Source organism: Myxocyprinus asiaticus, chromosome 7 (genome assembly GCF_019703515.2).
Source record: "Myxocyprinus asiaticus isolate MX2 ecotype Aquarium Trade chromosome 7, UBuf_Myxa_2, whole genome shotgun sequence".
NCBI classification, from domain to species: Eukaryota; Metazoa; Chordata; class Actinopteri; order Cypriniformes; family Catostomidae; genus Myxocyprinus; species Myxocyprinus asiaticus.
This window is the reverse complement of record NC_059350.1, coordinates 20,779,642-20,794,963: the sequence shown is the minus strand read 5'-3', so window position 1 is coordinate 20,794,963 and position 15,322 is coordinate 20,779,642. Positions and strand designations below refer to the sequence as shown.

Sequence of the window (15,322 nt, the reverse complement as noted above, 5' to 3'; positions counted from 1 at the left end):
TATATATGAATAAAAAAAAAACAAATTATAAAAAAATAAAATAAAAAAAAAGACAGAAAAACCAAAAGGTATTAACAGAACTGTAATGAAAAAAAGAGAGAAAAAAGCAGCCAGAAATAATAATAATAATAATAATAATAATAATAATAATAAATTTATAAAAGGAGGTCTAACAATCTAACAAATCAAGGTCTTTTACAATTTTGGCAAATTTGCTTCTCATACACATTAAATCAGGTAAATAATTACAAATAAAATCTTTTAAAAACTTAAAAGGTTTTGTCTTCATTCATTTGCACTTGTAAATAACAAATTTACAGAGGACGAACATTACATTAACAAACGATGCTACCTTCTTGTCCTCCAGCAAAACTCCAAATACAATTAAGAGTTTTAGACAATGTAGGTAGAGATTGGATTTTTGTTTCCAGCCAATTGAACATATTTTCCCAGAAAATATTTGAGTGCGTCCAGAAAAAGAAAAGGAGATCGGTTGTCTATACATCAACCTAGCAAAAAATACAAATATTGTGGTAAAAAAGAATACGGTGTAGTGGTAAGGTGATCTTCTTCGTCTTCTGTTTATTGGCAGATCGCACTTATTAGTGCATTACCGCCACCTGCTGACAGCTTGGATCCGAAACTCAAATCTTCTCAACTCTACCCCTCCTCCTCCATTCCATCCTCCCATCAGATGCGAAAGTTCAGCCAGCGCTGCGTGTTCAGCTCCGCACCGTTCAGAGGAGGAATTACAGCAGTTAATTATATAAAACACATCTTTTAATCATCCTGCATTTTCTATAAACTTATTCATATCTATATATCTCTTATATTCTATTATATCTTATATTCTACTTATTAGACCCGTATTTTCCAGGAACTTTAAAATTGCAGTAATTGTATTCTTTCCTATTTCTGGATTTAATATGTTCTTCAGTGTTACTGTTCTTGGTGAGGTGGTCATTTTGTGCATTGTTTTTTAATGGCAATGTGTTGGACGCACGTGTGGGGTCCTGACAGCATCAGCGCGCGCTAAGATGACGTATGATGTGTTTCAACAGCTGATTGAAATAGCTCGCAGTTCATCAAGATCACAACATAAATCTGACAAAAAATAAACTACGGCGTTTGTTGTGACACATTTCCAAATATACACCGAGACGTTTTCGGAATGACTTAGCTTTGGTGAGTGTCGTTGATTGTTGTGCTCTTTCAGCAAGGACAGGAATGGGAGAGATTTGTTTTTGCTAAGTCAGTGCTGTGACATCTGTGTGTTTGCTTTGTTTCGATTCCTGAGTCATAGCTAGTGATGTTGTTTTACTAGCGATAGAAACAAACAAACAAACAAACAAACAAGCGATTTAACCTATTGTCACTATCTGCAATAATGTATTTTCTTTAATGTGTCGTGTTACCAGGTATGTTTTGTTGAATTAATTGCTCCTGTTTATATTAGCAAATGTAGCTAACTAGCAAGGTTGTTAGCAGACCAGCTTGATCTTAATGACAGCTTCAGACAATACAGTTGTGCAGTTGTTTGTGGAGTGTGAAGTTCTTACTGTTTTCTAGAATACACTGATTAGCCGAAGAATAACATATAATTAACACATACGTTATAACTCATTTGCTATTTTTCATTGCTAGCTTTTTCATCTAGGCAGACATTGTTTATATAGCTAAAAGAGATGAAAGAGTAATGCCAGTTGATATTTCCCCTCATATAAATGGAGTTGTTATTTTCCAGAGTGTTATTGATGAACTATGTTATCTTTTAATTTAAACATCATTCTCCCCTGTATTTTAAATGTATCTGTATTTTTTATTTCAATGCTTCATTAATGTCATGCTCTGCCCTAGTTACAGCTCCTTCTGCTTACCTTTCGTGTGTGGTGCAATACAGTCCAATCATGGATAAGATTTTGGAGGCACTGGTCAGCTCCTCCCACCCTGTGAATATCAAGCGGGCTATTGTGAAAAAAGTGATGGAGGCTGCGGAAAAGGAGGTGACAGAGGAGCAGTGCCAGGCCTTGTACCATCTCACCACCCGCCTTATTCTCCTGGGCGAGGATGCTTTTCAGCGACAGGTTGGCCTACAAGTGCAGGAGGCCTATGCACGCTTCCACCGTGACGAGTTTGCCCGCTTCCTTAGCAAAGAGTACGTGCTTGGACTCCTACAGCAGGGCTTCGACACTTTGGACCGAAGAGACCCTGCCATCTTGGACTTTCTTCACGGCTCCTTGCGGCTGCTCATCAGCTGTCCGGCTGTGTTAGAGTTGGCACCACTGCTTCAGACGGAGGTCTTGCGGATGATCTGTGAGCGGCCAGAACCAGCAACCTGTGCTAAGCTGGCCACCATACTGACGGACTTCCCTCAGTGCATTCCACAAGAGAAGGCAGGCGTTCTCTTCTGTCAGCAGCTCGTGCGCACCTTTGCGTATTTCCACTGTCCTGCCACTGAAGAGCGGGAGTTGCGGGAATATGTGACCCAGGTGACCAGGGTGAGTGCGCTACTACACGGCATCTGGAAGGCTGAGCCGGCCACACTGCTGCCCTCACTGCAGGAGGTGTTTGCAATCATCTCATCCACAGGTAAGCATGCACTGCTTCCTCTTATGATATTTCCAATTTGGCTTGGGTTTTTTACATTGTGGCTTTATTATATGTTAAGAAGTTTATGTAGTCAATGTGGTTTCATGTAAAGCATACAGTTGTACTTTATTCTTCATAAAATGTGGTGTTTGTTAAATGTTGACCGATTTTGCCGATACTGATAACTAAGGTGGTGGAAAAGGCCGATAACCGATTACTCGATTATAGTTTTTTTACAATCACTTCAGAGAATGTTACTACATTTTCTTAGTCAGTAAAGACTGAGGCCAGAGGACAAAATTAATAAAATCCCAGATGTAGTTCTTTTTTCAACCAAAAGCCCAATAATAATCAGAAAAAAAGAAGATTGGGTGCATAACGTGGGACCTTTAAAGGAATGTTCCGGGTTCAATACATGTTAAGCTCAGTTGACAGCATTTGTGGCATAGAGTTGATTGCCACAAAAACTATTTCAACTCATCCCTCCTTTCTTGAATAAAAGGAAAAAACAAGGTTGCGGGGAGGCATTAACAATGGAAGTGAATGGGACCAATTTTTGGAGGGTTTATAGGCAGAAATGTAAAGCTTATATTTTTATAAAAACACTTACATACATTTTTTCTTTTTAGGCTTATGTATTATTTTAGTTGTAAAGCTATTTAAAATGTCATTTTAGGGCTTTAGGTTTTGTTGACATTACATCGTCATTGCATATAAAATTGGCTATAACTTAACACAGAAAAGGTTAGTAAGCGATTTTATCGCACTAAAATCACGTTAACACACATTGTTTACATCTTGTAAACGGTGAGTATTTTAACATTTACTGATTGGCCTCATTCACTTCAATTGTAAGTGCCTCGCTGGAACCCAGATTTCAGATTTTTTTTAAAGAAAAGCAGGGGCAAATCAAAAATAATTTGTGTGTTAATCAATATTATGCCACAAATGCTGTCGATTGAGCTTAACTTGTATTGAACCTGGAATATTCCTTTAACACTAAACAAGCCTGAAACTCACGAGGACTCTTATTTTAAAATGACAGACTTAGTTCCGTTGCAATGCTCTTTTTTCAATATTTACCAAATTAAGCTTTTTATATCCTATATATTATTATTATTATTATTCACAATATAAGAAGTTAGAGAAAAGATGAAGGGACGTTTCCATATAGTCACTTTTTTCTTTGCATGCCCTCACTTCAATTTAAAAAACGTAATTATCAGAGGAACATAAAGGGATAAAAAAAATAAAAATAAAAAATATTGGCAGCGATCGGTATAGATTTTTGCAAATCACTGATAGTTCCAAAAAACAAATATCGGCACCGATTAATCGGTAAAACCGATATATCGGTCTACCTCTAGGGTTTGTACAAAATGCGATTCAATAAGTAAACTTTATGTTATCAACTTTTGATATACTCTTATTGTCCAGTCACCACACTGGAAAAGCTAAAGCGCACTAAGCATCTTGAGTGCAAGAAATAAACTTTGTCCTGGTTTATTTTAAAAATGGCAGTATAACCAGTACTACAATTGTAAATACTTTTACAATTACCATTAATCACATGGATTGAGGAGAAAGTTTTATAAATAGTCAGGTATATTAGGCTAATTGGTTTCAAGATTGAGATCTTTTAGCTTAATTTGTGTCCTTAAGAGATACGTTGGCTCTGATATTACTACAAAATGTTTTGAAAAACGTTTTTTCTTCTCAAAGTTTATGATGTACTAAGTCTGTCAAATCGAAATTCATAATTAGAATATTTGTCAAATCTAAGATAAAAATGCACATTTGAATGCTAAAATAGTTTGCTAAGCACCGACGATGACTTTGGTGGAGGTCTTTGGCTATTGCATTTTGCTCTCTTATCAGTCCGCCGTTGAAATAAATAATTTGTTGCTATGTATCAGTTACATTTCACAATTGTTGATATTCTGCATTATTTTGTCTCTCACTTTAGTTTAGACATGTTTCATGTGTTAGGCACTGATAACTGGAGATATGTGGACACCAAAAAGGTCATAAATGTTGATGCATAATATTATGTTTGCGAATAGCCTAATCATTGGTAGACTTTTTTGTTCTCATTGCAGATCCTTCATTTGAACCCTCCATTGCTCTAGCAAGCCTGGTCCAACACATCCCTCTGCAAATGATCACAGTCCTCATCAAAAGCCTCACCACTGACCAGAACGTCAAAGACGCCAGTATGACACAAGCTCTCTGCAGGTCAGACAGTGTGTTTAAAGCATGTAAATAGAACCTTTGTGTGTATGTGATTAAATGAGTTAAGAGTCCTTGATCCATCTGCTATTATGTTGTATTCACCACTTCTTGTATGTTTTAAGTAGGTTGTAATTGCATTTATGCAAATCTTTTGATAAAAGTGCAGAGTTCATAATGGCTCAACACATTTTAAATGGGCTTTGATAGTGTAGTATTGTGGGTTGAGTGCTGAGGTCAACATGTTGACAATTATTTAATGTGGTGCTGTTAATTGTGTAAGTCTTTTATTTTATATTTTGCCTGCCTTGACCATGTTTTCTCTCTCATCATCTTTCTCTTTCAGAATGATTGACTGGTTGTCCTGGCCTCTGGCCAATCATGTGGACACCTGGGTCATTGCTTTATTGAAAGGACTGGCTGCTGTTCAAAAGTTCACCATCCTCATAGATGTCACTTTACTCAAAATTGAGCAGGTTTGTACATATTTACTCATATAAAGGAGCTTTCATAGTTACATATTTAGAGAGAAATCAGCAACACCCACATTAGTGTTTATACTGAACAAAAAGAGTTCTGCTATAAGACTTGATTTTTATTATATTATTTTTTGTTTTAGGAATTAGAAAGTTATTCAGAACATAACCAAAATTTTGGGGACTATAACAGATTTTTTCTTTGATACCATAGAATCAGTTGGTGAAACCTTACAAAAATTTGCTTTTGTCTAGTGTTGTGCACGAGTAATCGACTAGTCGAGTACTCGTTCTGCAACAAAAAATTCAACTAACAAAACACGACAAACTTAGAAAATGTATTTGAACCGAAACTCTTTAACTCATCAAAACAGTGTCTGTGTGTTCCTATAACCTCTGTGTTGGCATAGTGCATTTTTTTCCACAACAGGCTGTACTTGTTGTTAAAAGGCTAAAAAGCTGACTTGCTCTACTTGTTTGTCTGAATATGAACATGCGAAATAATAAAAATGTGTTAGCAGACACTGTATAAACAAAGAGTTTTTAAATATGCATTACCTAATGGTGACAAATTAATTTCTATGTAAGCCCTGGGTGAGTGCAACTGTTTTTTTGTTTGGTCTTTTTTTGTCTTTTTTAACTCTGATGAATGGGTTTTTATTAATGCACGTTGTCATTACATTCTTTTTTTCCCAAAGAAAAGCATAGGTTATTGTAATATCATTATAAAGGTGACCTTTGTGTATGATTTTCACATTTACATGTATTTGAACTTTCATTTTAATTTGAGTAATCAACCCAAAAAGGAAAATTTATCATTATTTACTCAACATATTGACCCATATGACTTTCTTCTGTGAAACAGCAAAGGAGGAATTTTTAAGAAGTCTTCAAAGGGTTTATTTGGCATATAATCAAAGTCAAAGTCACTTCATTTAAAAAAGTAATCAATAGGACTCATGTACTATATACTAAGTCTTCTGAAGCTACAGGTGCATCTCAATAAATTAGAATGTCGTGGAAAAGTTCATTTATTTCAGTAATTCAACTCAAATTGTGAAACTCGTGTATTAAATAAATTCAGTGCACACAGACTGAAGTAGTTTAAGTCTTTGGTTCTTTTAATTGTGATGATTTTGGCTCACATTTAACAAAAACCCACCAATTCACTATCTCAAAAAATTAGAATATGGTGACATGCCAATCAGCTAATCAACTCAAAACACCTGCAAAGTTTTCCTGAGCCTTTAAAATGGTCTCTCAGTTTGGTTCACTAGGCTACACAGTCATGGGGAAGACTGCTGATCTGACAGTTGTCCAGAAGACAATCATTGACACCCTTCACAAGGAGGGTAAGCCACAAACATTCATTGCCAAAGAAGCTGGCTGTTCACAGAGTGCTGTATCCAAGCATGTTAACAGAAAGTTGAGTGGAAGGAAAAAGTGTGGAAGAAAAAGATGCACAACCAACCGAGGGAACCACAGCGTTATGAGGATTGTCAAGCAAATTCGATTCAAGAATTTGGGTGTACTTCACAAGTAATGGACTGAGGCTGGGGTCAAGGCATCAAGAGCCACCACACACAGACGTGTCAAGGAATTTGGCTACAGTTGTCGTATTCCTCTTGTTATGCACTCCTGAACCACAGACAACATCAGAGGCGTCTTACCTGGGCTAAGGAGAAGAAGAACTGGACTGTTGCCCAGTGGTCCAAAGTCCTCTTTTCAGATGAGAGCAAGTTTTGTATTTCATTTGGAAACCAAGGTCCTAGAGTCTGGAGGAAGGGTGGAGAAGCTCATAGCCCAAGTTGCTTGAAGTCCAGTGTTAAGTTTCCACAGTCTGTGATGATTTGGGGTGCAGTGTCATCTGCTGGTGTTGGTCCATTGTGTTTTTTGAAAACCAAAGTCACTGCACCCGTTTACCAAGACATTTTGGAGCACTTCATGCTTCCTTCTGCTGACCAGCTTTTTAAAGATGCTGATTTCATTTTCCAGCAGGATTTGGCACCTGCCCACACTGCCAAAAGCACCAAAAGTTGGTTAAATGACCATGGTGTTGGTGTGCTTGACTGGCCAGCAAACTCACCAGACCTGAACCCCATAGAGAATCTATGGGGTATTGTCAAGAGGAAAATGAGAAACAAGAGACCAAAAAATGCAGATGAGCTGAAGGCCACTGTCAAAGAAACCTGGGCTTCCATACCAACTCAGCAGTGCCACAAACTGATCACCTCCATGCCACGCCGAATTGAGGCAGTAATTAAAGCAAAAGGAGCCCCTACCAAGTATTGAGTACATATACAGTAAATGAACATACTTTCCAGAAGGCCAACAATTCACTAAAAATGTTTTTTTTATTGGTCTTATGATGTATTCTAATTTTTTGAGATAGTGAATTGGTGGGTTTTTGTTAAATGTGAGCCAAAATCATCACAATTAAAAGAACCAAAGACTTAAACTACTTCAGTCTGTGTGCACTGAATTTATTTAATACACGAGTTTCACAATTTGAGTTGAATTACTGAAATACATGAACTTTTCCACGGCATTCTAATTTATTGAGATGCACCTGTATATGATAACTTTGTTTATTACACGGGTCGGTGAAATACTTGATTCTGATTGGTCAATGGCCCCATCTAGTGATCTGATATTTTTGAGAAACAACCACACATCCTGGAATTAAGACATAACAATATAAAATTATTTAAACTTAAAATCAGTCTTTCATGTCCATTTATTTATTTATTTGGCAATTAGTCTTTTAATAAGCTGGATAATGTGCAGTCAGACAGTCATTATTTACAAAATAAACACCAGCAGGACTCTGATGCATACCAGAGGTGGAATTCAGCTGTCAAGTGATTTCTTTCTTCTCACAAAATAACATGATTTCAACACAAATCAATATTTTATGTCCATTTATTTATTTAATTGGTTTTTAGCCGATGTAGATTTCATGGTGATGCAAGACCCCTCTGCTTTGTGTCAGGGTCTTTATCACCCTGTCGGATTTATTTTGTGATACCGTTACTGTATGTCGATAATATCAAACCTCATAGGTTCTTGCAACATGACGTCATGATGTTTGGACACATCACGATGTGAACATTATACATATAGTACAGTGCAAAATTCTTAGGCACATTAGATGTTTCACAAAAACATTTGTCATAAGATGGGTATTTTATATCGTCTGCTTTTTAGCGTGTTAATGGGAAATAAAACTTTTGATTCCCAAACATTCCATTGAGAATATAAAAGAAGTAGAACAATGAGTCCTGTAATAGATGGTATTACTACCCCCCCCCAGAGTCCGGATTTCAACATCATTGAGTCAGTCTGTGGTTACATGAAGAGACAGAAGCTATTGCGACAGCCTAAATACATAGAACTGTGTGCCAACCACCTTGAAAAAAACAACTGCACTTTAAGTGTACCTCGAACAGGGGGAGCCAACCCTGCTCCTGGATAGCTACCATCCTGCAGAGTTTATATCCAACCCTAATCAAACACACCTTAACCAGGTGATCAAGGTCTTCAAGATTCCTTGAAGGCAGGTGTGTTGGAGCTGAACTCTGCAGGTAGGTAGCTCTCAAGGAGCAGGGTTGGCTACCCCTGACCTATGAGAATTGGTGCTGTTTTAAAGGCATAGGGTCGTTACGTCGAACTGATTTAGGTTTTTTGTTATGCTTACTGGACTTTCTATGAAGTTAATTGATAAATAAAAATTATTCATTGCATTATTTTATAAAACAAACAACATACGGTGTGACCACCTATGCCTTTAATTCAGCACCAATAGATATTATATAATGAGAATATTGGGCATGAATATTAGTGTAAGTAAATAATGAAAATTTTTATTTTGGGCTGATGATTCCCGTTCCTACTTTTATTCACATGTGTTCATGTATGAATGTGTGTGTGTTTGTTTGTTTACAGGTCTTTAATCGTCTCTGGTATCCCATTGTGCGACAGGGAGCACTGGTGGTTCTTTCACACATGCTGCTTAGTTTCCAGCACTCTCCTGAAGCCTTCCACTTAGTAAGGCCACCATAAACTGGAACTCACCAAAGCATTGCTTCACTGTTCCCACCTCAATCCCCTAGCTTTAAAACCCATTTGTGCCAAAAAGAGAGATTTTCCTATTGTAAGGGCTCAATTCTTAATAAAGCTTTTATAGATTAGTCTTATGCTCGATCTGAGAACATGATTATTACCTTTTAAAGTTGCTTTTAGCATAATTATTTTACCCAATTATTACTACTTCAGCTAAACATCAATAAGTATCTTTCTTTTGAACTCATTTAGTTAAATGAATCAAATGAGTTACAACATTCTAAATGTTTGTAGTGCTCCTAAGCAGTTTCTTTGCAGTTTTCAGTATCCTTTTGGCATTTAAAATCATTGATGTGTAATCATTGCAATGCAATTGTGCTGTTAATGACATTTTTCCTCTCATTTAAACCAGGTAATTCCCCATGTAGTCCCACTAGTGCAGTCCTTGAAGAATGAAGGCCTCTCCAACAGCAAAACCTTCCTGCTGCAGTTCGCAGAACTCGTCCACTGCATGATGTACCAATATTCTGGCTTCCCAGATCTCTATGAATGCATTCTTGAATCCATTAAAGTAAGACATAGACAGGAAAACTTTGGTTGCAGGGGATCTGTCATGAACTAGCTTCAAGCCAGTAAAACAAAGGACAAGTAGTTTTATTTATCACTGAATTTTAGTGTTTTCTCATTGAATATAAGAACTCATTATAGGAATATGTTACTATACTTTATCCACTGCTTGTTCTATTTAGGACCTACCTAAACTTAGTGAGGAGAAGATCAAATTTGTCCTCAACCAAAGTGCCTGGACTTCACAGTCAAACTCATTTGCCTCGGGTCTGCCCAAGCTCACTGGCAAATCAGAAACAGGGAAGACAGGACTTGTGAATCTGGGCAACACATGCTACATGAACAGTATCATCCAGATATTATTCATGGCTACAGAGTAAGAATTTATTGTTTTGTAGTCTAAGATGTATTGTCTTTTAGCTGATTTCTGCCTCAGCTCTACTACTGTAATTAGTCCAACTGTAATTTAAGCCATCTATATGCAACTGGCAGTACTTGTAATTACATGATTTTAATAATTGCATGTAAGCACAATGTTATAACACATTCACATTTTTATTGCAGCTTAAAATTTAAGATATTTCTCTGTTCTGACAATTGAACACTTTATCTCCTTAAAAGTTTCAGACGACATGTTCTATCACTTCCTTTGAATGGTAGCAACACTCTCATGAAGAAGCTTCAGCTTTTGTTTGCCTTCTTAGGTCACACACAGGTTTGTTTATCTTAAGTATAGTTGTCTGTTTCTCGTTTGAGTTTGAGTCTGTTGTTCTTTAAGTACTTCTGGTAGGTGTGCCAAGAATGAGTGTAAAGAATTTCTCCTGGTGATTTTTAAAAACAAATTTTTTTTAATTATTATTATTTTTTTATATATATATACACCAGAGAGCAGCATATTCACCAAGGAGTTTCTTGGAGGCGTCTCGACCACCCTGGTTCACAGGTGGATCCCAGCAAGACTGCTCAGAATACTTGCGCTTTCTGTTAGACAGGTAAATTCAGAAAATTGCTTACGGTCGGCATCTCTTCTTTCATTAGCTGGGTTTCCATCCACATATTTGTATGCAAATTTTGGGATAAAAAATATTTTTCTCATAACAAAATGCTGGAAACACCAAGATGCGAATAAATGCGCATAAAAAAATGTATATGCTCACTTGAAGTGGAAATATTTTTTCTATAAGAAAACATGCGCATAAACTACAATTGAAACGCATTTACCAAATATATTCCTATAGAATTTATATAGGAATATACACTCACTGAATATTTTATTAGGAACACTTGTACACCTTTTTATTCATGTGATTTATCTAATCAGCCAATCGTGTGGCAGCAGTGCAATGCATAAAATCATGCAGATACGGGTCAGGAGCTTCAGTTAATGTTCACATCTACCATCAGATTGGGGAAAAATGTGATCTCAGTGATTTCGACTGTGGCACGATTGTTGGTACCAGATGGGCTTGTTTGAGTATTTTTGTAACTGCTGATCTACTGGGAATTTCATGCACAACAGTCTCTAGAGTTTACTGAGAATAGTGCCAAAAACATCCAGTGAGCGGCAGTTCTGCGGGCGGAAAAGCCTTGTTGATGAGAGGTCAACGAAGAATGGCCAGACTGGTTCGAGCTTACAGAAAGGCTACGGTAACTCAGATAATCACTCTGTACAATTGTAGTGAGCAGAATAGCATCTCAGAATGCACAACACGCCAAACCTTGAGGCAGATGGGCTACAACAGCAGAAGACCACGTCGGACCATAGTGTTCCTTATAAAGTGCTCAGTGAGTGTAGATGCCCATCAAAAAGTCCTGTGACTTTGCCTCAACAAGCTTTGTAAATACATAATTCGCTCAGAGAATATGATATGTCAATGAATAGCATTTCAAATGTGGCTCTGGTTATTGTGAAATACCGAACACAAAGCCTGTTATCTAACAAAAATGGCTACTGTTTCCTCCCAGTCTGATATGCTTTTGCTCCCAGACATATGCCAACTCCTGAGGAACGCTTGCAAATATTACATTTGTCAGTGTGTTCTTTGCATTTGAAACCTCAAGGAATTCATAAAATTTAATAAAAGAGCCACAGTGGCTCCAGTTTCCGTTTTCATTTCTGTTTTGCGCAAATTTCCCCAGAAGTGAGGATAGAAATGCTGCTTTATTTGCCAAATTTTCTTTTCTTTTTTATTACTCTCTCAAAACAAGGTGAAAACAACAACAATTAAACAAAATACTCAATGTATTTCTTATTTACAACAGCAGGGCGAGTTGTTTGTAACTCATACAAAAACGCTCCATACATTTTTGCTTTGTCTACTTGTTAATGTTAAGGTTGCACGAGGAAGAGAAGACCCTCTTAGCCCTTCAGGTGACCAGCCCAAAACCTGAACCTGCATCCCCTTCTGCTAAAACCGTTTACAATGCTGCAAGTCAGCTGGCTGCTGATGTGCCATCACACGCAGTAGTTGCAGAGGGAAATGGTCGCACTCTAGTGGAGCGTATGTTTGGTGGTAGACTCTCTACAGCCATCCGTTGCCTGCAGTGCCACAGCCTATCAGAAAAAGAGGAGCCATTTACAGACCTCTCCCTCGCCTTCTGCCCCTCGATGTCACAGCCACTGGGCTCCACTGATGAGCACAAAGGCTCCTCCACTATGGGGTCCTGCCAAGGTGCAGTGAATGGAGGCAGTGAAAGCTTAGAGGGCTCTGGAAAAGAAGGTGCGGGAACCAGGATGGAAAGGCCAGTGGTGGAGCCCACCCTGTCTGTACCAGATTTAGTGGACTATTTTCTGGCTCCAGAAATCCTGGAGAACGACAACTGTTACTTCTGTGAATGCTGCGGTGCGCTGCAGAGGGCTGAAAAGGTTATGCGAGTGGTGGAAGCACCCGAGTACCTCATTCTGACTCTGCTACGCTTCTCATATGACGCCACGTGCCACGTGCGCCGCAAGATCTTGGACAATGTAGGCATCCCAATGCATATGTGCTTGCCTCTACGGCAACACGGTAGCACTGCTTCTTCATCTTCCTCAAATGCAGCTGCATCCTCCTTATCTGCAGCTGCATCCTCCTCATCGGACTCCCCTGAAAGTGGTGAGAATCTAGCCAAGAAGCTCAAGCCTTCTCAAAAAGAGGAGGGGTTAATGGACAGCAGGACAAAAAGCGAGATAAACGGCAATGATTCGAAGATTAAGTCAGTGCCGTATGTTTTGAGTTCCGTTGTGATGCATTCTGGTATGTCCTCTGAGAGTGGTCACTACTACTCATATGGAAGGAATGTGAGTAGCACTGATGGTTATGTAGCTCAGCCATGTCCTAAGACTCAGGGAAACTCCAGCCTATCTGAGGTCTCGACAGCCCCAATGGAAGAAATGGGGAATTGTGTTGACCATAAGTCAATGGACTGGTTCTTGTTTAACGACAATCGAGTGACTTTTACAAACTTTCAGTCATTGCAGAATGTCACAAGTCGCTTCCCTAAGGACACAGCCTATGTCCTGATCTATAGGAAACAAGAAATAAGTGGACAACCTAGCAACGCAGGACCAGTCGTAAATGGCTCAATTCTGAGTGGAGAGCCACCCTTGCAGAAAGAGCTTATGGATGCCATTACCAAAGACAACAAACTCTTCTTACAGGTGGGAATATTCTACCTTTATGCATGCTGAATGACTTATGCAAACAGTCCCTCACTATCCTGTGTTCTTTGCCCTTGAGTTTATAGAATTAAATATTAGTTTTTTCTAAGCATTTGCAAACATTAAGGAGACCATTCACCCGTTCATCATTTACTCACCCTCATGCCATCCCATATGTGAATGAATGACTTTCTTCTGCTGAACACAAACAAAGATATTTAGAAGAATATCTTAGCTCTGTAGGTCTTCATAATGCAAGTGAATGGTGGTCAAAATTTTGAAGCTCCAAAAAGCACAAAGGCAGCATAAAAGTAATCCATAAGACTCCAGTGGTTAAATCCATTTGTTCCGAAGCAAAATGTTAGGTGTTGGTGAGAAAAAGGTAAATATTTAAGTCCTTTTTTTGCTGTAAATTCACCTCCCTGCCCAGTAGGTGGTAATATGCATGAAGAATGTGAATTGCCAAAAAGAAAAGAAGATGAATGTATCATATCACTTTTGAAGATATGTATTTAACCACTAGAGTATAATGGATTAATTTTTTGCTGCTTTAATCTGCTTTTTGGACCTTCAGATTTCTGGACACCATTCACTTGCATTGTGAAGACCAACAGAGCTGAGATATTCTTTTAAAAATGTTCATTTGTGTTCTGCAGAAGAAAGTCATACACATTACTTTTTGTGTAAGGCTCTCTGTAAAGATTAACTTTACGATTACCACACAATTCCCTCAATGTCTTCAGACTGAGTTTGAGAACATGCATATTTAACCCTTTTTTATATTTCCTTCAGGAGCAGGAGCTGAATGCCAGGGCTCGGGCTCTCCAAGCGACCTCAGCTTCCTGCTCATTTCGGCCCAACGGTTCTGATGACAATGAGCCTCCTGGCAGCTGTGGACCCTCGGGTGGGGGTGGAGGCGGGGGCTTCAATACCATCAGCAGACTCGTATTCTAAGAAAGTCAAAGAAATACACCTTTAGAGCACTGGACAGTCTCACTGACCACACTGAACTCCATTTTGTGTCTTAATTGCCCACTATTTGGATAAGTGTGCCAACTCAGAACATATTTGTCTTTTTTTTTTTTTTTCTGGTTTGCATGCATTTTCCCCTGTATATCTACTTATTTTTTATTTTAAATTATATGGAGCACTTTCAGTACTACAGGTCAGTAGATATGCAATAAATTTGTACAGTAATGATTTTGGTCTCATCCTGGAATCTTAATTGTTCCATTTATACATAAAGTCATTAGGAATTTTTGTATTTGCATGAATATTTTATTGGACATACTCCAACTTTTGGTTTGGGAATTGTAAATTGCACAAACAGCAGTTTTTTTTTTTTTATCAATTATTTAAGTTATTTTATTCAGGAAATATTGTTTTGATTTAACTTTTTAATTTTTTTATCTGATTTTATGTGCCTTTTAATACAGATTATATAGAATTGATAATACAGATTATACAGAATTATTTGACTGGATAGAATTTGCTCTTGCTGTACAGTGTTAATATGTAATGAATATGTTTTTGCCCTATAGTAAAGACATTAATGAACAGTGTCTAATTTTATTATCTAAGGTACATATATTGTGTCTTAATTTACCATAGTCACTATCACAGTGACTTCCTAACATTTGGCTTACATAAAATATGCTAAATATGTAATTCCAATATATAAGAAATCTTGGCAATATCTAAACAAACTGAGATTCATTGCATATTTAGTTAAAAGAGAAACATAGGTTGCGTAATAACA

At 37.7% G+C, this 15,322-nt stretch overlaps 1 protein-coding gene across 3 annotated transcripts; it reads left to right on the top strand.

The window, feature by feature from the left end:
* The first annotated feature begins 690 nt into the window (after nt 1-690).
* LOC127443880 (ubiquitin carboxyl-terminal hydrolase 38-like) lies at nt 691-15,122 on the top strand. 3 transcript variants are annotated; one of them, XM_051702888.1, is made up of 11 exons: nt 691-1,185; nt 1,901-2,589; nt 4,689-4,824; nt 5,165-5,294; nt 9,240-9,341; nt 9,769-9,927; nt 10,106-10,299; nt 10,545-10,638; nt 10,809-10,915; nt 12,258-13,563; nt 14,356-15,122. In XM_051702888.1, the coding sequence occupies exons 2-11, from the start codon at nt 1,908-1,910 to the stop codon at nt 14,515-14,517; spliced, it is 3,072 nt and encodes a 1,023-aa protein (XP_051558848.1). In that variant the 5' UTR covers nt 691-1,185; nt 1,901-1,907; the 3' UTR covers nt 14,518-15,122. The 3 variants fall into 3 exon arrangements, with proteins under 3 accessions (XP_051558848.1, XP_051558847.1, XP_051558846.1); XM_051702887.1 differs by having other exon boundaries at nt 1,864-2,589; XM_051702886.1 differs by having other exon boundaries at nt 1,858-2,589.
* The last annotated feature ends 200 nt before the right edge of the window (nt 15,123-15,322 follow it).